The 27,350-nt window shown below is 33.9% G+C and overlaps 1 protein-coding gene across 1 annotated transcript; it reads right to left on the bottom strand.

The window, feature by feature from the left end:
- LOC128859960 (dual specificity protein phosphatase 18) lies at positions 1 to 27,350 on the bottom strand. The gene is made up of 2 exons (XM_054097140.1): positions 26,869 to 27,350; positions 1 to 1,057 (listed from the first exon to the last, which is right to left on the bottom strand). The coding sequence occupies exons 1-2, from the start codon at positions 27,123 to 27,125 to the stop codon at positions 460 to 462; spliced, it is 855 nt and encodes a 284-aa protein (XP_053953115.1). The 5' UTR covers positions 27,126 to 27,350; the 3' UTR covers positions 1 to 459.

Genomic DNA, 27,350 nt, shown 5'->3' with positions numbered 1-27,350 from the left:
TTATAAAATTTTGTAAATTTTTATATTTGGTTGTTTTTTCTTAAAATTCTTCGGAAAAATAATAACAAGTATGTACTAATAAAATACTACAACTTTTACTTCAGCTCGGCAAAAATATGCAAGCTCTCACAAGTACATAGATATGCACATATACATACATAGGTATATAGAATGAGGACATTCTGGGAACGATATAGATATACATACATATATATAAATCTAGAACTCTACATCGAAACAGTAAAACTACAATAGGAAATACATAGTATGTATACTAGAAACTAATCGGGCCTAAGGCACATCAATACTTCACAAGTCGTTAAAACTTTCGCATCACACACTAAACATACATACATTAAAAATGCAACTTAACGTCGAATCATAGACTTTTAATTCTACCCTTTGGAATTCAGTTTTCTTTTTTACACCCACAATCCCCTTTTTTCACAAATTTCTCATTTAATGTCGCTTCAATGCTTTGCGCTGCCGTTGATAGAACTCTTCCATCGCCCGATATTCCGGCTCGTAAACGTCTGGTATCTCCTTGTTCAACGATTCATAATAGACCATATTGACGGAGCACGTGCCTCGTAACTGTTCTTCATAGCGCCGCAACTGCTGGAAAAATCCTGTGTTCGGACGTATTTGTGGTCGAACGGCCTTGACGTGGTGGTAAGCGGCACGAAGTGACATACCGCCATATTTCATAAGGTACGCCAAGCACAGCGTAGTCGACCGACTTACACCCGCCACGCAGTGTACCAGTGATTTGCCGCCAAGTTGACGCACCTCTTCAATCATATCTGCCACCTCGTCGAAGTGCACCGACAGATCCGAAGTGGGACGATCGTGGACACAGATGCGCAAGTAAAGGGGCTTAGTGACGCTGGAAAGCGGAGTGTCGGGCAACTCGGGCGCAACGTTGATGATGAAACGCACCTGCAGTTTATCCAGTACCATTGGCATTGCAACGCCTGCGCCACATAGATAGAGGCTGGGTAACAATTGTGAAATGCCCGGAAAAGGGGTGTGCGTGATAATGGGGGCGTGTAAGGAACTGAAAGAAAAGAACAAAAAGAAAAAATCTATCAAAATATGAACAGGTTGAAGTGAAGAAAGTACAACTTAAATATAAAAATATTTACAAAAAGATTCATTCCATTCAATGCTCATGAAAATTGATTTGTATTTTGAAGCCCCAATTTTATATTTTAATATTTCTGTAATGAGCTGTATAATTTCAGCATCTTAAAACAAAATACTGCGCAATAAGTTTGTCGCTGCTTTTTGTTGAATACATTTTTGATCGCATAGCTTTTTCTTTCTCGTAGAACCTGCTCTATTTGTGACAAATTGTCTTTCAAAAATGCAGAGTACTTAATCAAAAATGTTTATAGGAGAATTATATGGGGAGAATAATTATAAATAAAATTTTTCTATGCACATTTTTATTTTCGACATATAAAAAAATCTGTTGTCAACATTTTAATTCACTGACTGGCTGCCAAAAATAAGTTTGTACAGTCATGTTTATGTCTTTATGTACTTCTACATATCCACATGTTTGTAGGTTTTTATTGTGTTGCTCTTCAGCACTTTTATGATAGATATGTATGTACTTATACATATTTTCAAGTCGAAAACAACCTGTCGAAATGAAGTGAAAATATGAGATTTATTTTGCAAAAACAAAATATTTTATAAATAGAATAATTCAATAAACAAGTTCAAGGTAGGAGGAACTAAGTATTTATTTATCACATTTGCGTTGTAAAAAATTTTAATTTTTGCAGGTCGACACTTTGTACCCACTGAAGTGTGAACCACAGATTATGTTTTGGAGCACAAATCGAACTTTTGCAAGTATAGCAAAAGTATTATAAATATTTTTTTATTAAAAAGTGTGCAAGTTCCAATCTGTTTTTCGAATATAATTTTCATTTCCAAATTAGGTGAGAAATGCGATATACATATATACATTAGGGCGGGTCGATTTAAAAATCGCTCATTGCTCTGTGAAAATCGTATTCTAGGGATCAAAGTAAGAAACTTTGCCGAAGAAACCATACCTCTAAAACGAATTCTGATGTCCCCCAATTTGGGTCGAACAAAAAATCCCACTTTGACCCACTTAGAGTGCTCAAATCGAGTCCAAATGTATGACCGACCCCCACTAACTTTGGACGGCCGATCCACCCATGCCAGTGGCACCCTACTGGAACTCCACTGGAAGGTTCGCTATACAATCATTTCAAAATATCACCATTTTTGGCCTTTACATGAGAAAAGAAACTAAAAAGTTCGTATATTATACATACTCCCAAAAGCGATCACAACCATTTCAACAAATTTATAGTTAAATTTTCATAAAAACCCTTCTTACAAATACTAAACTGAAAATGCAAAGTTTTTAGAGTTTAAGAAGTTAGATCGCTGAAGGAATTTCCAAAAATAAATATTTTTCTGGCTTAAAGAAGCACCAATAACCAAAAATTGGCTAATCAAAGAATTGAAGGGGATAAATGTTTAAATACAGTTGTTTTGAGTTTTCATGCAGCCGCTCTCAATTCGATAAAAAACATTTTAATACCACCTCAGGGCACCAAAACTCGGTTTTTCTCAAAAAAAAGAATTAGGTTCAAAGTCGGCCAGAGTCGCAATAGTTGACCGAATGGCTTGAAATTTCCACTGTTTGTTTAAACTTGCTTTCTACATGGAAGTACTTAAGGATATTTTCAATATTTATTTACATATTCTTATAAAAAATTTTAGCTAAAGAGAAGCGCCAATTTTGCAAAAATATCAAAAGGATCTTACGTCTTCTATAGTCATATACAACAATGCTTGAGAACTTAAAATAATGGCCCCTATTATGAGTTAGATTCGATCTTCGATATTCGTTGGTTGTCGAAGATCGAAAATCGAATGTCAATTTGGTATTAGGAGCGGTGCAGCCCTGTCGAAATTTTCGTGGAATACCGAATTTAGAGTCGAATGCAATTTTGCTTTCGATTGTGTTGCGTATTGTGGGTAAACTTGTTAAAATGTAAGTTGTTTGCGATTATTTATGGTTTTATAGTAACCAAATAATAATTATATACTAATTAATTTTATTAATTTTATGCAGGTCGAAAGTCGTGAGTACCAAACAGCAATTAGAAAGGCTAGTTTCATTAATGGAAGAGAATCCACAATTCGCAAAAGGGATTTGCACCAAAGTTCAAGCAGCAAAAATATGGGAGGAATTTACAACGGAGCTGAATTGCTTGGGACCAATAGTTGGAACGGCAGCAAAATGGATTAAGGTTAATAATGGTTTTTTTTTTTTGTGATGTTTATAGAAATACATTTTTATTTTCCCTTGGCAGGTATGGGCTGAAATACGTAGAGGAACTGAAATACATATTTTTTTCGAATGACGAATAATTGAATAAAGAAAATTTATAACAAAAATAAAAGAGAAACTGTGGCGTTAAGGTTTCTATTTAATACTTTTTAGATTTTTCTATAATATTCTAAGAATTTCATTTCTTATGCTGCATTTGCTATAAAAATGTGCTTTTCTTTGTTGCAGATCAGCCTCTGTACTACTAAATTGTATCCATCTTTGGCAAATATAATTTTCCAGGACATCTATTATTTCCGATAGCACAACAGACACAGTGGGTTGAGCAAGTCCTAGCATACCTTCATTACCAATACTCAATTGGTACGATCCCTGAGCATAAAATCGCAGAACTGTGGCTAGCTTTAAAATATTTGGAATGGATTTGGCTCGGGTGCACTGCTGCAACTGGTTTTCTGTACTGGACAGTAGGTTCATAAACGCCTCTATAGATAATCTAAAGTTCTTTAAAAATCTGTAAGGAAATTTCTGTAATATTAAGTACGTCAACACATTTCGAAAATTCTAAACGTACTTAGTGGAAGCCATTTCTAGGGGGTTGGATGTGCCCCTCAACTGTTTTCTACTTCTAGCTAGTTCCGCTAATCTTTCATCGTCCGATAAATCGTCGAACCACAACTCCGTTGTATTCATTTTCACAAAAAATACTTTTTTTAACTTTTAAAAATGTTGTTAGCAAAGAATTTCAACACAATCGGTTTTTCTTTTATTTTGATTTGCTGTATCAGCTGAGAAAAATTATCTATTGTAAATGCGTCGAGCGATCGAAATTCACAATAGTCCTATTCTTCAACGAATGAGCACCATAATACCAAATGAAAATTCGTTCGATCAGCACTTTCGACTACAGTCGAAGATCGAATGATGCTCATAATAAGGGCCAATAATACAAAACATAAAAATTATTGGAATGAATTGTTTTTATTATAATCTGGTAGATAATTTGATGGGAATGAGATTTTGAGTATGGTATCCGGCATATCTCCACCGCAGCTACCAGTAACAATCGATCAATCCAAATTCTCACCACTTTTTTAAATAAATCTGACTAATAAATGAGCCCAATCAGCAAAAATGCGACGTAAACGATGGCTATTTTATTTGGCTGCAGTTCTTGCACGAGCTGTATTTTATAAGCACGGAAGCCAAGATATTTTCGTAAAATTTTCCACGTGGTCGAAGGAGAACGACGACGAATCGAAATTTCGCCGTCTTCTTCAACATTTCACTCCATGAACTTCGCAAACAGATTAATTTATTTCTTCTTTTTTCAAATTGAATTTCCACAGCTTGGAAGCGTTTTTCTGGCGTTGAAAGCTTTAAGACGACTTGCCAAACCTTACTGAACAGAAATGTCAACACCGTTTGCAATTTTCAGCTGTCAAATCATAGGCATCGACATCGATAGTTGTCATGCAGCTAAAAAAACACCCAATATAATCGAAATAAAATATCTGCTTCACTGTTAATTATAAATTGCAGGTGCTGTTAGACCAACTGTGCACCTTTACAAAATGGCTTCGTAGAAAAGGAAAACTGTGCAGCCACTATTTTATTATAACACAGAGATACATGTGCATGTATTAAACCATGCAACAGAACTTCTCACACATCAGAAAATAGCAAATCTGACTCGTTAGTTTTTCACCACCAGGTCAAGATCTTTTTTAAAGGACCTCAGTTTCATTTAGAACCCAGCATTAAGAAAGAGAAATCAAAAATATATACATATTTTTTCGCCAAAAGTGTGAAAAATGATTTTGAAATTTTCGTCATAGACAAAGTGAAGTCTAGAGAATTAAAAAAAAACATTTTTTCATAACAATCCTTTCCAAAAGTGTGAAAAAAGTTTTTTGAAATTCAATTCGTACTTCAATATAAGTGAAGAATTTCACGGTTTTTGTTATCAATAGTGATAAATAAATGGGCCCATTTTCATTAAATGCTTGCATCGCGATACCGACTCAAAAAACCTCGTCCAAGCTTGGTATACCTCATTGAAATTCGACTTTAATAGTATTGAAGTTGGAAAAAAATCCACGCCCACTTTTTGAATGCTTAGACCAAATTTGCGTTCCTCTGTCTGATGCTGTAACTGAAGCGATAACTCTCAGCGATATGTCCTATTTACACAGGGACACATTTGGAAAGGAAACATTTTGTTGACCCCCGAATGGCCGCGAAAGAGAGAAGGGAATTTGTCTCCTGTACTGACGACACACTTTGTGCTTCTTATTCGTATTTCTTACCTTAAAGCACTTTTTGACAGTTGCTTCATTCATTTTCTTCTTTTGTGGGAGAAAGTTCTAAGTTCTACGTTGGTTTTCAATCAAACGGAAGATATCAACGATGACAAACATCCGAACGCTGTTTGGGAAATGCAGGATTATTTTTGCTAGTAAAGTAGGTTTAATTTAAAAAAGTTATGGGACATGTTTATGTTAAATTCAAATTCCCCCCCCCCCATTTCTTGATACTCAAGTTAATTTGAAGTTAATTATTTATATAGGCTGTCAAAAAAGTCTTGCAGTATTTTTACTGAATTTTCAATTGTTCATAAAATTGGTTATAATAATGCGATTTAAGTCAAATATGCGCCGTTTTGTTCGATGACGAGTTCCCAACGAGATGCCAACTTCATAATGGCCCTCTTATAGAAGCTCGCTTCCCTATTGTCAAAAAACTCGGAGAGCCAATTTTCACAGGACTCTCATGTGGACAACTTCCGACTACCAAGCTCGTTCGCCATGGACAGAAATAGGTGGTAATCACTTGGTGCGCGATCCGGACTATACGGTGGATGCAAAAGAACCTCCCATCCGAGCTCCCGGAGCTTCTGGCGCGTCACCAAAGATGTGTGTGGCCTGGCGTTGTCCTGATGGAAAACAATTCGGCCTCTGTTGATCAAAGATGGCCTCTTCTGCATGAGTGCTGCATTCAAGCGGTCCAGTTGTTGGCAGTACAGGTCCGAATTGAGCGTTTGGCCATAGGGGAGCAGCTCATAGTGGATGATTCCCTGCCAATCCCACCAAACACACAGAAGAACCTTCCTGACCGTCAATCCAGGCTTGGCCACCGTCTGGGCAGCTTCACCGCTTTTCAACCACGACCGTTTGCGCTTCACGTTGTCGTAAGTGACCCACTTTTCATCGCCAGTCACCATCCGCTTCAAAAACGGGTCGATTTTGTTGCGACTCAGAAGCGATTCGCATGCATCCATACAGGAAAAAATGTTTTCTTGCGTCAAGTCGTGTGGCACCCATACATCGAGCTTCTTTTTGAATCCAAGCTTCTTCAAATGGTTTATAACGGTTTGATGACTCATGCCCAGCTCTTGGCCGATGCTACGGCTGCTACTATGCCGGTCTCTTTCGATCAATTCAGCGATTTTATCGCAATTTTCGACGACAGGCCTTCCGGACCGTGGCGCATCTTCGATCACCTCTGCACCAGAACGAAAACGTTGAAACCATCGTTGTGCGGTGGAAATGTAAACTGCACAAATTTTATTGGCAGTATGAGATGCATTTTTGCCTTTATCGTAGTAGTACTGTAAAATATGCCGTATTTTCTCTTTATTTTGCTCCATGTTTGGGACGCTATAACTCACGAACGACTAAAAGCAAACAACAATTAATCAAACACGTGTTAGCACGTGAAAAGAGCTTTCCAAAAAGCTCTAGCGTGAACCGATGCGACGAATACAACTAGAACTACGCGCTTGCAAACACAAGCTTGCGGAAATACTGCAAGACTTTTTTGACAACCTATGAAGTATTTTTAATTTAATTTTTTTTGTTGAAGTACACAAATTTATTGTAGCCAGTTAAGAGGTGTTATTAAGGTCTATCGCTTCTGCAAGTATTTGTACATATGTATGTGCATTTATGTATATATTTATTTAAAGGAAAGCAGTTGGTTATAAAGTTCACGCCTTTCTCTAACGCGCTTTTGCAGTGCACTATCAGCAACTTGGCCTAACGCAACCAGGTACTTCTTGCTCATGAATCTTGTTATACGGTTGCACGGATGTTTAGGCCGTCGGCGATTCTTTGTCTGTACATACATGCATATGTATGTATATTAAATATGCGAATTCCAATTTAGCTTGAGGCAAGTACTGTTACCAACGGTCTCCATAAATTTTGCTTCCCTTTAACCTTAAAAATTGTTTTATTTAATTTTGCTAAAAGTCCGAAATTTTGCAAATATTTGCTATTTCTTAAAGCCGTGTGCTAAGTGTTCAATAAATAATATAAACAATGTGGTGTGATAAAAACAATTGAACTACGTCCATACGTATATACGAGTAGTTCCTATTCGGTCCTACTGATTCCAACAAACAAAACAAAAAAATAAACATATATTTCAACATTAGAATTCAAGTATAAACATAGATCAGGAATGACGTTGGAGCCGTGGGAGAATCTATGGTGCGACTAAATGTTTACCACATTAGTAGATGACGTAAAAACGAATAGTTATAAACAAATATAGCAATGCAATAAAAATAGTGTACGCATACTTTTTTATTTAAAATATAATTAAAGCTATTTTTGAAGATAAACAGAAATAGGCTTCCTCTAGTATGCGAAAAATGCTATGAAAAAAGTGAGGTAAACAAATTTAAAAGTGTTGAGTAAAAGATATTAAAAAAATTTCAAAATAAGTCTGCGTAGACATTAAACAACCCAATTCCTTTTTGTCCTTTTTACTTTAGTTCAGTTTTTGTACGCCACCATTTTTCTTCTTTTGTAGCCGGAGCGAAATTGAAACAAAAAACAAGTATTTACACTTTCTTTTTTTTGTGTTTGGTAAAATTTTTGAATGAAAATTTATTTGTTTACGAATATTTTCTGCTTTTCCATCATAGTTCTCATTATTTTTCATTTCAATTTCCTAATTGACGTCACTGGACTTTTTGTTTATCTGCTTCGCTTCAGTTGTCTTCAAAAATACATGGATGGGTCATCATCATAAATACATATATACTTCACGTATGCATAAGTATGTACTATATACAGTGTACTCTCTCCTAAACGGACACCTAAGGGACTGGAAAATTTGTCGGCTTATAGGAGGCGTGTTAAAAGTAATTTGAGATGATCTTTAATCTTTAATAAATTTTTGTTTTTAAACCTAAATATTTGACAAAATAAACAGAACTTTAATTAATATAGAGAAAAATGAAAAATGTAAAAGATAAATTCAAATAAATTTAAAAAAGTTAGAAATTTTAGCTTAGCGAGTTTTTCCTTCAATTTCAATATCTTGAATTTCTATTTGAAGATCAGTAGGCAATTACACTTTTTGAAATCGCAGTGATATAAAGAAGAATCATTTAGTTTTCTTAGAGCTAAATAAACCTTGTTATAGGAAGCCAAGTTGCCGTCAATCTCATTTTCTGCAATAGTTTATGTTCAGAATAGTTGGCAAGCGATTTCAAAAACTGTGATTGTTTTATTGATTGACGAAAAAACCAAAGCAGTTACCTCGTTATCGTTATTTTAAAATCATGCCAAAGACATTCCAAATAATAATCATAACCTATTGTATAATCAAAAGAAAAATAAGTTTTAAACTCCTAGATAAGTACAAATGTATGTTAGGATAATGCTAAACAATCTAATTTTATCATAACTTTGTAAACTCCTATGTTAAAATGATTTTTGGCAATAAATGAAATGAAATGAATGAAATGAAATCATCTGAACAACGACTAACCGCACTTTACACATTTTGTTTTCATTTCACTCGCCTCTCTCTCTGTAAAATCCCCCATGACGTAACAGCCAAAGTTACTCTCACAATTTTGCTCCAGCCTTGTAATCTATGATCTTTGGGTTGTCCGTTCAACAGAAAAAAAGTTTAATTCCTCTGCTTAAGGAAATTGCCCGCTTAAGAGAGATGTTCGTTAGGAGAGAGTGTACTGTGTTTTACTTACAGGTATAAGAACCATGACGCTTCAGACAGCTTAAAAATCATTGCGTATACATTTGCGTGGGTGATGGTCGATTTGGTATAAATATATGAGGTTTCTTTATTTTTTTAATTTTCCTATTTTTACCAAGTTGAAACTAAAAATAAGGCAACAAGATACTTATGCGTATGTGAAATTCGTCGGTGCCGGAAATGTCTGCGGCTTAATGGAGTTCGCGACAGAAAGACGCCCTCGCAGGAAACATTTTTTTAATATTATATTAACACATAATTAAAAATATGAATGCCTTCCTGAATGCTAACCATTCCTGATATTTTCCCAATTTCTAACATTTTTTTATTTGAATTCCCGCAAAATCAATTTGACAGATATGCAGCGTTTTTTGCGATGAGTATGTGAAATTAATCGAATTTAAGTAAAGTTGTTTAACAAAATAGCTGGATTTGAATATTCAATGAGAGCGTCAAAAGGTTCATGTAGGATTATTCTCTTGCAGCCCTACATACATACATACATAGATGCTACCCACGGTTTCGCCCGCATATAGACTTTCGCCCCTATAGACACCGCTATAGCTTTGATTTTTTCAGCAGATTGAAGTATATCATCACCATATCACCTGATATTGTTCCAGATCTTACACTTTACGACATATTTGTATTATACGAACTTGAAGTATAAATTATTTTTTCCATACTACTAAAGTAAATTGTCATAGTTGAGCTTTCTTTTGGTCGCTAGAGTGCTGCAAGCTCTTAAATTTCCTGCCTTCTATTTTGGTGAATTTTCAAAAAAGACTTCATCTATTTTTCGTCCCTTTTTAACAGTTTGTTTTTATTTGTTTTGGTTAACATAAACAAGAAAGCATTTTTGTTCAAAAATAAAACTTACAAGCAGCAATTATGTAAATACATAATAATGAATATATTGGGACGTATATAGATTTCTTCATTTACCATTTCATATTTAACTTTCAAAATCATCCTATATTTTGCTTAAAGGCGCTGCACCAGTAAGTGGATATGTAAACACTTTCGCATGTGTGTGTAAATGCAATGCATTCTTGTATATCGGTTGTAAAATCATGGTTCATTAGCCCGAGACCAATGAAAAAATAAATACAGTAAATACTCGCGCGAAATCGCTAAAATGATAAATAGCCAAGAAAGCAATAAAATAATTTCTTTATTAAATTAACAAAATTTGTGTTGCTGCTGCAATTTAATTGTCATTCACACATCAAAAAGCACAACAAAAAAGCGAAAGCATGCCGTACACTAAATTGCAGCACGGTGCGGTGGCAGCAACTTGTGTGTGTATGTATATGCAACACACATACCTGGTCATATGACGAATATTTAATGTGCATGCCCATGTATGTATGTATGCATATCTTTCTAGTAATCAAATAACAAATATTTATTTGCAAAAACAAAGAAACCAAAATTTTGTCGTTGTTTGTACGTTTGCTTGGCGAGCAAATATTATGCGCGAAATTCCTTTGGCTTGCGGCCAAATTTAATCATCATCAACACTTTCACTAGACGACAAATGAATGATGGCAGCAACAACACCAACCCAAAGCAAAACTAATAAAAAAATTAATATTTTGCGGGCTTCAGATTTTATTTTAATACATACCTACATGTATATATACTGAATGAATATTATTTGGTGTTGTTGGAGTTTATGAGTTTCACTTTTTTTTATCACACAGTTATTTGCTATGCAAGTATGTATATATGGGTGTGTCATTGGATAATTATTGCATTTGATTTATATGTTTGTTTTTGATACTTAATATCAACATACTTGACATCATTTTCCGATTCCCTTTACATACGCACTCACCATACATATGTACATATACAAGCCACTGAACTTGGATGAAAAGGTTGTTAAGTATACCGCATACTACGCACTAAGTAGGTACAAAAATGGGTGTACTCGTAAGTTATTGGGCTGAATATGCTGTGTTTGCCCCTAAAAAATATAAACAATTTTTTGTTGTAAGAAACTCAGAGAGTGAGCGTTCGAATCTCGGTGAAGGATCAAAAAATTAAGAAAAAGTTTTTTCTAATAGCGGTCGCCCTCGGCAGGCAATGGCAAACCTCCGAGTGTATTTCTGCCTTGAAAAAGCTCCTCAAAAAAATATCTGCCGTTCGGAGTCGGCTTGAAACTGTAGGTCCCTCCATTTGTGGAACAACATCAAGACGCACACCACAAATAGGAGGAGGAGCTCGGCCAAACACCCAAAAAGGGTGTACGCGCCAATTATACATACATATATATATGTTATTACTTAGAAAATGAACAAAATATTTTAAAAGAGTGTATAATTTGTAGGTTTGATTTACTGGCAGTCCCCCAAATTTCTAGTCCGTAGGCCCATGTCTGCCTGATTATTGGTTTGTAAATCATTTGTTTATTAAATAAGCTTAGGGTTGATTGTTTTCCTAGTAGTTTCCCAGTCGAGTTGTCGGAATTTGTTTTTCATCTCATTTCTCTTGTTCAGTATGTGTTTTTTCCATGTGAGTTTTGAGTCAATCGTTATGCCTAAATATTTTGCACTTGAGTGTATTTTTATGTCTTCTACGTTAATTTGGATTGAATATCTTGCAGATTTTCTCTTCGCGTATATTACATCTTGGGTTTTGTCTTTATTGACCTCAATGCCCCATTTTCAAACAATTGTGTTGTTAGCTGACATTAAAACTGTGTCGACTGCAAATGTAGCTATCATTGATCCTCGAGTAGTTGGCGTTGGTATATCTGCTGTGTATACTAAGTATAGTATGAGGCCCAGTACGCTTCCTTGAGGTACTTCAGCTGACGCCGTCAAGATAACAGAGCACTCATCGTCGTATTTTATGAAGAAGTGTCTATCAGTCATGTAGCTTTTAAGGATATTAAATATGTTGAGTGGTAAAATATTTTTTAGCTTATATAGAAGTCCTTTGTGCCATACTCTGTCAAAGCTTTCGCGATGTGCAAATACACGGCAATGCAAATTTCTTCTTATTGAAGTCGTCTGTAATTTTGTTTACTACTCTGTGAATCTATTGCACAGTTGAATGTTGTTTTCGGAAACAAAACTGGTGTGAGGGGATAGCGTCTTTTTGTTTTAGAATCGGGTCAATTCTGTCAAGCAGTATTTTCTCAAACAATTTGGAGAGGATGGGCAGCAAACTTATTGGTCTGTACGAGCTAGAAACAGAGGCGTTCTTGTTTGGCTTGGGGTTAGCTGTAACTTGTGCAACTTTCCATGCTTTTGAAAAGTATTGTAGCCTAATTATTCCGTTGAAGAGGTCTAGCATGGTCTGTACGAGCTAGAAACAGTGGCGTTCTTGTTTGGCTTGGGGTTCGCTATAACTTGTGCAACTTTCCATGCTTTTGGAAAGTATTGTAGCCTAATTATTCCGTTGAAGAGGTCTAGCATGTAGTTTATTATATTTAGTATCGGGTAGCTCCTTCAGTATTTTTCCATTTATTTGGTCATATCCCGGTGTCTTTTTGTCTTTAAGTTTCTATAGTTTTTATAGCATTTTAAATTATACTCGTATAACCTAAATCTCAAGGATTCTAGAAAGCAATTTACTAGTTTACTCTCCTCATCATTCTTCTTCTTGAACAGCGCGTTAATCGCTTAAGCGATTCGGCCGCGTGTCACATCATTAAAATGGAATATTTCATTTTAATTTACGGTCTAGAATTGAATAAAATTTCATTTTACGAATGAAGTCACATGAAAACAAATTGTGATTTATTTGGCATGCAAAAATACCGAGGAAATATACGAACAGTCTTCTGAAATAAGGTTAGCCGTTAAGAATAAATTAAGCGATGAAAAGAGGAACTAAATATTCCAAAAAAAAATGTCCTCCATACATACATATGTACGAGTATGTATGTATATACGTAAATATGCAATTGAACATGCGAGAATACATACATATTATATATGCTTATGTATGCTTTTACATACAGCTGTGTGCATTAAAATAGCAGAACGCTTCCATGTGAAGTGGTTCAAGTATTTTGGACATTGGTGCCAATTCTTCTAAAAATTAGTTTATTTTTAGGCTAGCGTAAACTGAAAGATTTCTCAAAAAATGTATAATTGTGAGATGTAATCAATGCTGAACATTTTTGTAAAGAGTTGTTAAAGTGAAATATTTTCTGTTAAAGTTTAAAAAAATTAGGGAGGTATTTAAAAAATAATAATAATTACCAAAAAAAAAAATTTAACAAAAAAAATAGAATTGTTTCGAACAAAGAAACTTTTCTTTTGAAAAAATTTATAATTTTGAGATTTATTCAATGTTGAAAATTTGTATAAAGAGTTTTTAAAGTTAAAAAAAAATTTAACAAAAAATATTATTAAATTTTTTCGAACAAAAAATTTGGGTATAGTTATAAAAATACTACAACGAGCTGAAGATATATCACTTTAAGAAACTCTATACCAAAATTTTCAACATTGAATAAATCTCAAAATTATAAATTTTTTCAAAATTTCTTCAATTCACTCCTAATTAACAACATAATCGGACATAATGATTTTCAGTGTTTTTTCAACGTTTTCCGGAATAACAGCGTCATTTGGCCTTCCAGTAGATGGAATGTCATCGGTGTCTGTACGACCACGTTTGAATTCGGCATACCAATAACAAATTTTTTTTTTTGATGGAGCAGAGTCCGAATAATGTTTTTCAAGCCATTCCTGGCAATGATAAATCAGCACACGGAATTGCTTTGAATTCATTTTTTTTAAAAACTCAAAAGTAGCGTCACTTAAAGGACTGTAACTTGTAAACAAATGGTCGGATTCACATATGATTCTGACAGTAAGCCTAAAAAGGTTGCCAACTTTCGAAAAAAATATTGATTTAGTACTAGTGCCGCCATCTATGTGTCAGTCACACACATTATTGAACGTCCGGGTACACTCAATCCAAGTAAACCAATTTTGAAAAGCATTGACGACAATATCCAAAATATAGTACTTGGATAGCTTGACATGGAATCCCTGAAAAGTGCATCAGAACTTCAGCATCAGTCTTTATGAGGCCAAACATTTTATAACACGCGAGTTACCTCCATTATCAGATTTATTTGTGGAGTGTAATATTAGAATCAATGCAATACATTTTATAATACGGGAGTTACCTCCATTATCAGATTTATTTGTGGAGTGTAATATTAGAATCAATGCAATAGCGGTAAACACCAAGCACTGTTTCTATTCTTCCAAATTAAAATAAATTTTTATTTACATAATTTTATAACAAAAATAGGAAAGGTAATGGCCATTATTGGTAAAACGTTTGCTATAAACAGAGCATATCAACACATTGTGTACGGGACACGTAAGTTTTCGTACAATTGATACTAGTGCGGGTTAGTGTAACAGCATAATATTTCAATATAAAATACATAAAATTTAGGTTACAAAAATTAAAAAAAAAAAAAAATCGATATTAAGATTACACTGAATAACTAAATTTGCACGCAAAAACTCACGAAATTACAAACGGAAAATGTATTTAAATTCTGAATATGTATCTTGTTTTTGTTACCATATACAAATTTTATAAGGTGTTTCCAAACCACTTTGTTTCTCAATAATCGTTGAACTTTTATATTGGAATGGCTCATGCAAGAAAAGCCTTCAAATACGAATATATTCGTAGCGGTGTGCTATCGTTTTGCTCATGACAGTGCATACGTGACTTAAAATAAATTGAATATTTCCACAGACATGGGTTAGCAACAATATTTGAAAAAATTAAAAGTTTATCATTGTTAAATTATGACGATTATTTAAATACATAAATTCTTTGATTATTTTATAAGGTTATTAGCGAATAATTGAATACGTCGACCAACGCTTTCAGTAGAAAATAAGGTAAAATGTAGAGAGCAAAATATTAGTAAATTAGCTAAAAGTTGTAATAGATTTTTGATTTTGGAACAACTGCGGAGCAAGGTCATGTATGGCTTACGCTTGGTTCACAAACCCATACAGATACAGAAGTATCGAATTAGTTACAAAACTTAGTTTTGCAAATGCTTTTTGTAAGATATTTAAAATGAAAATATTTTTATGCTGAATTAAATCTATGACTATAAATTTGGTGCCGTGGGTTTTACACTACCGATGTGTACTCCAATCCGTGAACTGTCACTGCAGTATTGTTATTGTTGCTGTTGTAGCAGCATAAACACTCCCCACACATGCACGTGGAATGTTACTAGAGGGACCGACTACAAATCCGTGTCATTGCGGTAACGTCGAACCGACAGTCGTGGGAAACGACCAGAGTGTCCTAGTTTAATCCGCACGACAGGAACTACTTCTATAGGCAATGGTGAATTTCAGAGTCTCGAAGAAGTTTCTGATCAAAACCATCTGCCTTCGGTGGCGTCATAAAACTCAACGTTCGACCATTTGTGAGGCAATATTAAGATGCATACCAAGAATTGCATTGAAATTATTCAAAAAACTAGCATTAAATCCATTACACTACCGTTTGAGGAAAGTCAAGATCTTCTCGGCCCAATTCGTGTAAGCTTTTTTGACATTTAAGCTATAATTTAGGATCCAGCGTGATGCCCCATTGAATAATATTTCTATCTTGCTGATCGCAAAATCCAGAATTTCAAAAATCAAATTGCTAATCATCCGCTTTGCGATGAAATAGCTCAATCTTCACATACCCTTGCCATTACTATTTGCTGATTTTCTTCGGTTTAAGTAAGCTGGTCATTACCATTTTGCTATTAACCCAACTGGCCAACAAAAGATGTTTCTCCAAATTTGCTCTGTACGGTGTTAATTTAAGTCTCTTGAAAGTGGAAGCTGACACTGTCTCATGTATTTAGATTGATATGCATTGGTTATTCGTTTCTACACAAAGTATTAACTTTCTTATCCTACAAGAACTCGATGCACCCTTTACCCTTCTTATCCTAAGCAGCGCAATGCTGATGATGCATAGAAAGATCGCATTGCCATAACTCCTATTTCCCGATCGAAGAAAATCTTTTTGTAATGTTAACACAATGCTTCATTTTCTTTGCCCACCTTGGGTCAATTATGCCTACAAGAGGTTTAGGCTATTAGAAAAAAACGCATGGTCCTTTGATTTTAAGCAAATCAAATAGTAAATGACTTTTTTTTTTAATTGTTAGATTCCACTTCAAACAAAAGACGTACCTAAATAGGTTCTTACGAATAGTAGGATTACTAAATGAAATGGTCTTCAAAGACATTTTATACAAAAATTGCATTAGTTTTTAATAAATTTCATTAGAAGCTGACGGCCACAATAGTCGAATGGTTTGACACCCATGTTTAAAACCCGCTGTTGGCATGAAAACAAGAAATGATAGAAACACGTTTTTTCTAATAGCGGTCGCCTATCGGCTGGCAATGGCAAACTTCCGAGTGTATTTCTTCCTTGAAAAAACCTCTACATAAAAACCATCTGCCGTTCGGAGGCGGCAGAAAACTAGACGGACTTATATAGAAAAACATTAAGATGCACACCACGAATGGGAAGAAGAGCTCGGCCAAACACCCAACAAAGGATGCACGCGCCAATTGTAAATGCAAATAACGCAAACCAAATTGTACAAAATTCTCGTTTATTTCAAAAAATTTGGTTTAATTCCTTAAAATCTTATAAAAATATTAAAAATTTAAAATCTGCTACTAATTTTGATGACTTTAATTTAAAATCTCATACTTAAAAGCAATTTTCTTACAAAGAAATGGAAATACTCAAATTTAATTCAGCCTTTGGCCAAGCATACATAATTTTCGCGGTAATTTCAGTTACACAGTTCCCCATCAACATACTAAGTTTTTTATTTTAGATGGCTTAAAGTCACACAAAAAGATAATTAGCGCCTCGCCAAAAATTGTTTTAGAATTTATGCATACAATTTTCTACCCAAGTGACCAAAAATCATCATTAACTAAAGAAATCCAACATGACTACTTGCTGACAAGGCCATTATTGAATTTTTACATAAGCGAAAATATTTTTAACACTAACTAAAATATTAATATAGCACTTTGCGGCCTTTTGGTTTTGACATTGCAAATTTTGATTTTCATTTCCTTGCTTTAAGTTTTCTTTGCCATAGTCAAGGTTGTCGCCAACAATGCCTTCTATTGGATCTCTAAATGATGAAAAAATCATTGTGAATGTTTTTTAATGAAATGCTTGAAAAAACTAAAATGAATACATCTGCACAGAACAATTCAGTTGAGTTGTATATAAAATTGTTTAGCTGCAGTGGCGTCAAATATGCGGCGGTGTCCGATGGTGCGTATGAGTGATTGCTACACGAGACCTCTGTCTCTTTGGAGGGCACTTCGATTTTCTTTTCGCAACGAAACGCTTAATCTTATTATGCATACACACATAGTTTTCTATAGCATGGAAACTTATTTCTTTTTGTTTAATTTAAGACTTGGTCGCGTTAGTTTTATTTAGTTTGCTGAAACAAACACACTATTGCAAAAATAGGTGACATAACTTTTGAAGGCATGCCAATATTCATTACTATCGAAATGACAAATTCTGTAGCAAAAGCGAATATATACTTTTAGAAAATATTTCAGCTACAAAAAAAATAATACGAATATTTGTTCGCATTTTTCACATACTTCCGCTAGTAATAGCGCAAAAACTCTTATGTATGCATATATATAAATAAATACTGACACACTTTTCACATCACTATCAACGTATAATTGATGTTGTCATAAGTGTCGCTGCAGATTTTTCACCTCAGCTATTTGAGTCGTAAAGTAAACAGCTACCATAACAACGAAATGAGCCGTAAAAACTACGCGCTCTTCGAGGAATGAAAATAAACAAAAAGGCCGTGCACACATTTGATGCATTTTGTAGAATTGGTGCACATAAACATGCAACGTGTCGGCATAACAAATGCCTAGAAATGTGTGTGAGTGTGAAAAGTTGTATGGAAAAATCGAGTGCAGTGACTGATTCGATGAAAATGGTGTGAAAATTAAAAAGTTAAAAACCAATGGCTAAATTCATGTAGATATTTACACACTTTAGAGATATTTACAAACTCATATATTGAATGCACTTTTCTACTTGAAAATAAAATAAAACCAGAATAATTTTTTCAGCAAATTTAAAAGTTTCAATTATTTAGGCAACACGATTTCACTGATATGGCAATTTCTCAATTCGAATTTCCATGCAGTAGTAGACGCATTTTGAGTTTATCTCACGAATAACTCGCCTGATATTCTTATTAAAGTTCTAAGTCGTGGCTCAATTGACCGTTTGATAACAAAATCGATGTTTTTTTCTTTTTTTGAGATCCACAAAATGGCTCAACAAGTCTAGATTCTTCCTCATTTTGCGGTATATGTAGCCCCTACAAATGGAGCGCTCTGCAGTTCTGTGCCACATCCGTGTAGAAGATAGTTCTTATGAGAACTTTCGATAGCTTAGTTGTTCCATTTCCTACCGAAGGGCAACTTCATTGTATTATAAATACATTTTCTTAACATCTAATGTTTCACAACCACAGTAACAAAGTGCTAGCCACACACCAACCCAGCCAGTCAAGTCATTGATTTAAATGGTGCTCCTAGTAACATTTTGGGAAATGGAATAGGAATTGCCAAAATTATTGCTTATTTTTTTAACTTTTACAAACAAGAATGCTTTATTCTTACTTTTAAATAACTCACTCCATCCCCAAATGGTGAGATTTAAAAACATTTTATGTGATGTTGCAGCCTTGTGCTACTTTTCATAGATCAAGTACAACACGACGTCCCTGTTTTCTTCAGGTTTATAATTTCGATATTGGCTGTTGCACAATACTCAGATTTTAATACCCTATTTTCCAGGTTTTGATGAGCTACATACGTAATTATTTTTGCCCAGCGCGTTCAATCGAAAATTTAACAAAAAAGCCAACGCTTGTCAAATTTAGATTTAAGAAATAATAAAAAATATAAAAGTTGCATCTGCTGATAAGAAAGTTCTACAGAAATATTCATTGTTAAAAGTGGTTTTGAGCAATTTTGGCCTATGAATACCGGATAAGGGTTAATCAAGTCAAAAAACTATTTCTGATATAATCAAATGGAGTGCTACCCTCTTCGTTTCCTTGTGGTATGCTATTGACTAACACCCTGTAAATGATCATAGTGACACAATTGCATATAATGCATGAATGTATGTATTTAATTGGACACTGGTTCAATTGCTTGCAACTGCATTTAAGTAATTCCCCTCATCTATATTATAATATCACACTTGTCAAATTGCCACTATGAAATACTGAGTTTGAGCTTAGCGTGCATAATTGCAATAATTAAAACTACACGAGGTAGTCAAGTCTCGTGGTCGACTGCCAACCACGCGCCACTCACTCCTTAGCTAATGGACTGTGGCATTGCGTCACTTGTAATTTCCCTATCCATTTCAATTTAGTCGTAATTGCCTTCAACTCGTCAAATTTTATAGTTTCCACTTATCATTTTTATTATTTTTACTCTTTTTTAATTGTTTTTTTATAAAACTAGCTCACTTTTCTAAAGTTCATTGCATGTATGTGGCAATTTCTAACTATAGTAACGTCTACATAGTGTAGTCAATATGAAAGTGTAATAATATTTGCCCAGACAAGCACATACCTATACTCGTTAGTACACCCAACCCTGTTTTTACTTGGTAGATACGTTCCTTGGAAGTGCGTGCAAAAAAATTGTCTAAAAAATATATGCATATGGTAAATTTGGATTCCACAACTTAAAAAAATTGAGTAAGATGAAAAATCTCTAAATTATTACAAAGAGAATTAAAAACCAAATTTGCAACTATTCATGGCCACTTGATAACAAGCTTGCACGTTTATTACGGATTGGACCAAAAAAGGACTCATCAGAAGATAGGTCAGATATACATATACAGCCCATCTGTCGGGCTTTATTCAAATTATAAACGACTTCTGGTGGTTTTTTCGTTCCAATTAAGTCTGTTATTAGCGACTGGTTTCTCGAGTTATTTCTAGAAGCGGACACAAAATTAATCACCCTCTCGGAAAATTAAAATTTTTGCAAATGGAGTCGTACGTTAGTCATATTTGAACTAGACGGCTGCAGTTACAAACAGACAAGCAGTGGAAGATGTAAAGGCCAAATAAAGAGTAAAAGCTCAAATAAGCAGTAAAAAATGATTCAAAAACCAAATTGGATGGTTAACTTTGCACCATCTTGTACCATACTTGTTATCCAGCTACACGCGACCTAAAGATTACATTGAAATTTTAACTCACAGTTGGTCTTGGTTAGTTCTAAAATGTTTTAATTGCTCTTACACGAAAAAAACATCCTTTTAGGAATCATGTTTTGTTTATAAAAAAAAAGAGGTTGTCTGTAAAGTCGGTTTACTGACGATAGTTTAACGTGACAACGTCACAAGCAAATACTGTTGGAATAGTTGAATTTTTCAAAAGAAAATTTTAATTTTATTTGTTTGATAGATATTTTGTATATGGATCTAGAGAAGGAGGTAAATGGAATCGCAATAGAATTGATCAAGTTACATTTACACAAACGTGAAAATGACGAAACATTAATCAAATTCATGAAAGATATCTTCAATTTCGATTGTGCATCAGACGTTATTAAGTCAACAACACTAAGAGGCAACATCATCGATTTGCCTTTTTCAAGACACTTTACACTCGAAACACTCCCTTTCATTTCCTATTTTTTCTATCATCGTCCTATTCTCAACAGAGAAATGGTTCATTACCATGCACACAGGAAGAAGGCATATGCAAATACAAGTATGTGAATTTATATACAAATGCGCATATAATACATATACATACATATATATGCTCACTCAAGTAGGACAGAGCCAGATGTCGAACGTTGCCGAACGCGGGGGCCGATTGTGCCTCTTTGTCGTTCGTTTCGTGCTCTCGCTTGCAGTTCAAGCAAGGTAACGCCGCATTTTTTGGTGCATGCAGCCGGCTACACGTCAAAACATTTTTGTTTTGAGATTCGTGCAAGAACGATAATTTCGTTTATAAAAAACTTTTTAGTGAACCGTGTTATTTCGAAATCGTGTAAAAAATTACCGCGTAATAAGAGAGTTGTATATACGAAAGGTGTCCCATTAAAGGGGAATGCCACTGTGGGGGTCAAAAATAGTCGATTTGTGGGAAGTTTTTTTTGTTTGTAAGTAGGTATGATTACTAATCGGACAAAAGGCAATTGTTATATATTATATGTATTAAACTATGTTGATGTAAATTTGAATTTATATTGAAAAGTGACAAATTTATGTAAATAAAAAATGGCGTCATCTGGTGGCAGCGATACAGCAATGAATAATCATCTGAAATCAAAACACCAAAAACTTTATTAATCTACACAATTTTTGTTATTGCATTGGCTATCGTTGCACGTAGCCGGTTTTTTTTTTTTTGTTTTGTGACAAAATGGTGCTGATTTGAATTTGATGTATGTTTTCCCCCATTTGTTTGATTTTCAAGAGGCCCAAAAAAATAGTTATTTTCCAAATTTTTGAAAATCGGCTACGTACAACGATAGCCGATGCAATAACAAAAATTTTTAAAACAAGAAAATTAAAATCGGTTCATTAGTCTTCGAGAAATCGTTGCCACCGTCTCAAAAAAGTCGTTTCGAGAAAAACGCGTTTGAAATAAAGCATCGTATCGTAAGCGCTACGGGGCCGAACCGACGGGCGATCACTTAACACTAAACCTACCGATATTTTATGTATTCCTATTCCTACCAAAGTGGGTCAAATGACCCGTCTTTAAAATATTATATATATTATTAAGATCACATATATTTCTCGGTAAAATAATTAGCAAGAGAAGAGTAAATCTTGAAAAATACATTCGATGTATTTTTTAATAAAAATCGTGAAGGCAAACGACGATTTAATAATGTTATTTCTAAGAACTTCTGACAAAAAGTTTAAAATGGGTCAATTGACCCGTCCATGGTAGGTTTAGTGTTAAGTGCACACAGAATCGGGAATAAAGGGAATTTCGCTTTAAAATGTTTACCACATTTTCTTGAGTATTTATACTAACAATTTATGCGAACAAAAAATCGATTTTATTGAATTTTCATAGTGGCATTCCCCCTTAAGATCACCCATTTTAGTTCAGCGAAATGTTTGTGCTCCGCCTATATGAACATGAAAGTTTACATAGTTAAGGACAATCAAACTGTAATACAATGCTTAAGTCATTGCAAAGTCACTTTTTCAGAGAGTGAGCGTTTTGAGGAGGCGAAACTAAAATCTCATCACCATTGTCACTCGCGCAATGTGAATTTACCACCACGAGCATAATGCGGTTGGATTTCTTGCTGTAGGATTTTTTGAAAGGCACCTTGTGTGTCGATAACCCACGGCGATTCTTTAATAATAAAAAAATTGAATTAAAAAATATTTGAATCAAGCACGCGAACTTTCATAACTTTTATAATAAAGGCCTTTAGAAAAAAATTGGTTATGGTTTAGTTAATTACCTAATGATTTCGGGTTATTGCGTACAAATGGGTGACCTCGTCTAAAAAATTTTAGCGCATACTTATAGTCAAGAGTTGAAACCTCAATTTTAAATCAAATTTTAAAATTTTTGTGCAATGATTTATTTTGAAAAATTTAATTTTTAATCTTATCTTTAAATATTGAAAAATTTAATTTTTCAAAATTCGGAAAAAAGCTTACATCCATCTGAATAAATACATTTTTTTAACATAAAAATAAATTAAGGCCTTTCTCAAGTTTAACTGTTTAAATCTCTTTTTCAGTTAAAATCCCAATAAGCTCGAAAAATAAAAAAGATCCAGGTAGAGTAGGTCCCCGCACTTTTTTAATAGCAATAAAAAATACTTATAAATTGGGTCCGTGATTAGAACTGTTTAAATAGTGCTTTGAAAATTTAAAATTAGACAGCCTTAAAGGGACACCCCACTGTTTACCAAGCTTAAGCTTTTCCAACAGTGTAATAGCTCATTTGGTTTGCGTGTTCGCAATAATAACATTTAAATTTTTTGTTGTTGTTTTTGTTTAAGCTGTCGCACCACAACGAATGACGCCATTTGGCCTTGGCAGCGAATTCACTGGAGCATCGTAAAAACAAAGTTCATTGAGGTAGTCGCGCTTATTCTCACACCTACAAGCCGGCAAATTACGATACAAATCGAATGCACACACATTCATATATGTACATACATACCTACATGGCTGTGCACAGGCGCCACTAGGTTGTCAATTGGCTTGTCGATATTTAAATGAAATAATTAAATTAAATTAAAGTTCTTGAACTTCGTGGGGAGAAATGCATTTACTTATTTATAAGTAACGTCAAAAAACAATCCTAGATTTTTAAGATATTTTCCTCAACTTTTATTTAAAACTGTGAGTGGTTCAAACGCACATATGAGATTAGAAAAATATATAGAAGCATTGAGTTTTTGGAAGATGCCCACGGACTGATTAATGGAACTTAGTTACAAGATACGTAGACTATGAAATTCTAGTTAGTGTCAGGTATTGTAGCTGAAACTCAGCATCGTATTTCAGTGGAAGGAAAATGATCACATTACGCTTGAGCAAACTTTCGAAATATTGAAAACTTACTTTCAAAGATCATGTTGGGATGTCCGCGCGTGATTGTGAAGAACCCAAAGCTACCGAGGGATCTTATTTGGAGCGTGACATTATTGGTCCATATTTTTGAAAAAGGTACCAAGAAATGTCATTTCGATTACAAAGCCATATGCATCTACGAACTTTTATCTTATCTTTAAATCATATTGTACCTCTAGTCTGTAAGGTTTTGCAACCATAGATTTAATTAAAATGATTAATGAAAAATTAAATTGACGGTCTTTTTAACAGTTCTGACAGCAATTTTTTTCATATTCTCAGTGAATTACAGGAGCTAAAGTGATTATATACAGTAGGTTCTGTTTTTATGCGGTAGATACGTTCCGCAAGAAACACCATAAAAAAAAAACAGCATAAAAAAAGCTACCAATTCTATAGTAAAACTATAGATACGTTTCAAAAGTGCTAAAACCGCATAAATCTGAAATAATGTAGTAAAATCGCATAAAAAAGGGCACTAGTCCCATATTATAACTATTTATTTAAGAAACGTCAGAATCGAAAAATAAATTTACGTCAGAAATAGAATCAGACAATACCCACATGTTGCGCGTTCGTTTAGGATTTGGCGTAAAATCACTTTCGTCACTTGAGGAAATGTACACGTCTGATCTGGATGGTGATGCAGGCGGTTCCATACTTATAGGGTTAGCATTTCTGATGTAATCTGTGATGAGTTTTTGCTTAGCTGGTTAAGAATCTTGTTTATATGTACAATTCCCGATAGGTCGACATGCATTTTGTAATTTAAAAAAAAACCGCACTATTTCAAAACCGCATAAAAACAGAACCTACTGTATACATATATATTATATCATTATAGCAAAAGTTAGGAACTCGGAAGTGAAAATTCGCTGGCTTACTCGAAATTGGGTTACGGCGCATTTGGCATTTTAAGTATAGCATTTGATCAATGCGTGGCAAGGGTCGCAGCTCTATTTAGATGTTGGTGTTAAACCTAAACAAAAACAGGTATTCGATAAAGGTAGTTAAACAAACCATTAATGGTGAGCCCGATGAATATAGGCATTTGATGGTATTTAATCCATGTCTGGTATTCCCATCATGGATATTGAGAAGAGATTCGGTAACCACAGATATAAATTAGAAGGTTGTCAGCTCTCTCATGTATGATTTACTTGAAATTTAAAAGAACGATTGAGTGTTTAAAATGTGAAAAAATTGTTAATTTCTAAAAAAAAAACAATTTTGAAAATTAATATAAGAATATGTGCTTAAAAATGTAATAATTAATGAGTGGAGCAAAATTACCAAATACTTCTAAATTGGCCCATTTTATGCCACATCGACTTGCGGACGTCCTCAAGCGGAAAGGTTGTCCCACAAGTTACTTAAAACTTATTTTTTTTCTGTTAAATAATGAATACTTTATCCGCATTTTGCAGTGTACGAATACTTTTTCTGCTTCGTTGAAGTGAAGTTTTTTGTTTTTGTTTTGAAAAATTTAAATTTTAAAGATGTACTTAGGAAAAAATGTATAGAAATTGTAGAAAAATTGCTGACTAAACATTTCTCATAAAAGTTTAAATGTTTTAGTTTTTTTTTAAATAATTTTTTTAATATGGTTTTGGTTTGGGTCTTAATGTTGTTCTAAAAGTGGAGGGAGCTACAATTTTATGCCGTCTCCGAAAGGCAGATGGTTTTTTATGAAGAGCTTTTTCATGACAGAAGTGCCCTAGGAGGTTTGCCATTGCCTGCGGCAATTAGAAAAAATCCTCTGTAACGTCTACTGCAAAATTAATATTTTAATATTTTAAATGTATGACGGCTACTTAAAGGAACAATATAATCTGAAATTCATTGTGGAATTGGCAATTCATATGCGAGTCGTACTTTTGCGATTTTGATTCCGTTTGCTGTTGCTGCTCTTGCAATGTTAATCAGATCTGACTGATAACCGGAATTCGTTCTTTAATTTTTGCAAATAGTATATTAATGATATGTACGACCAAGAGGAAAATAGTAACAGTTTCATTTTCTGTTCAGTTCATTTCAGTTCATATAACAAGCTTTGTGAAGTGTACAAGTACAAAGCGATAATTTTATCTTGATTCGTTTTATTTTTAATATAGTTAGAACCCTTTTGCTTTTTTCAGCATGAAAAACGATGAAAAATAATTCGACATGCAGAAAAGGTTTCTCGAAAGATAATGAAGCAATTAAAGTTTTAAAATTTCCGAAACCGAAAATTTTGGAAACCTCGAAATTCTTCTATTATGTGGGTTATATTAAATCTCTAATACCAAAAATAATTATGTGCTATTTTTTCATTAATTTGAATTATCTAACACTTGGTGGCATTTCTCAACAGTAAAGAGTGATGAGCGTATAAGAAGTTTTTTATGACTGAAATGGACTAGAATGTTTTCTATTACAAGTCACCCTTACTATCAGATAAAACCCTTTCTATCTGCTTTTGTATTCATTAACCGACAATTTTTGAATTGAACCTATAGCTTTATAATTGTCAACAGACGCTCCCCGTACAAGCGTACCGAGATACGGCTGAATACATCGTTATCGTATAATAATCTTCAGCCTATTTTTAATAAATTGCCGAATAAGATAAGAACTGATACCAGCGATAAGAGCAAATTATCCATGATTTCTAATTAAAATTTTTACTTATATATAATTTTGCTTATATTTTTTGCATTTTTTTCTTATTTACATTATTCGACAATATTTGAAATTAAATTATTATGTCCTCTGTTTCCCTTTTAAAATCAAATATTTCCCCAAAACAAGCAACATTATTGTTTTTTTACCTTTGCGCTGCAATGTCGCTATTCAAACACCTCTTGTCATTACTGTTGTTATTGTTGTCGTGTTTAACAACGCTCTTGTTTTTATTGTCATTTGGTGATTCCTCAACATTTTCTTTATTACCATCATCCGTTATGTTGGCGCCACCTATTTTCGCAGCCTTTAACAAACTTTGTATTTCATCGACAATTTTAAACTTTTCAACCAACGCCTCTGGCAGGGCCTTAGACAACTTTTGATCAGGCAATAACACTTGCATTTTAAAGTATTTTATTGAAGTTCTTATGATTTCAGCTAATTTTAATATTTATTGTATAATTTTTCAGTAAGTATTGTATTATTTTACATTTGCGTTTTTTAATTTGTTTAGCGCAATGCGAAATTTATTATTTAAAAAAATTATAATTATAATTTAAAAGACTTGGACTTTATTCACTGTCGATGTCTAGCAACTGACTGAATGTGTTACTTCGCACAGCCGACC

This window comes from Anastrepha ludens, chromosome 4 (genome assembly GCF_028408465.1).
Source record: "Anastrepha ludens isolate Willacy chromosome 4, idAnaLude1.1, whole genome shotgun sequence".
Lineage (NCBI taxonomy): Eukaryota > Metazoa > Arthropoda > Insecta > Diptera > Tephritidae > Anastrepha > Anastrepha ludens.
This window is presented reverse-complemented; position numbering and strand designations above follow the sequence as displayed.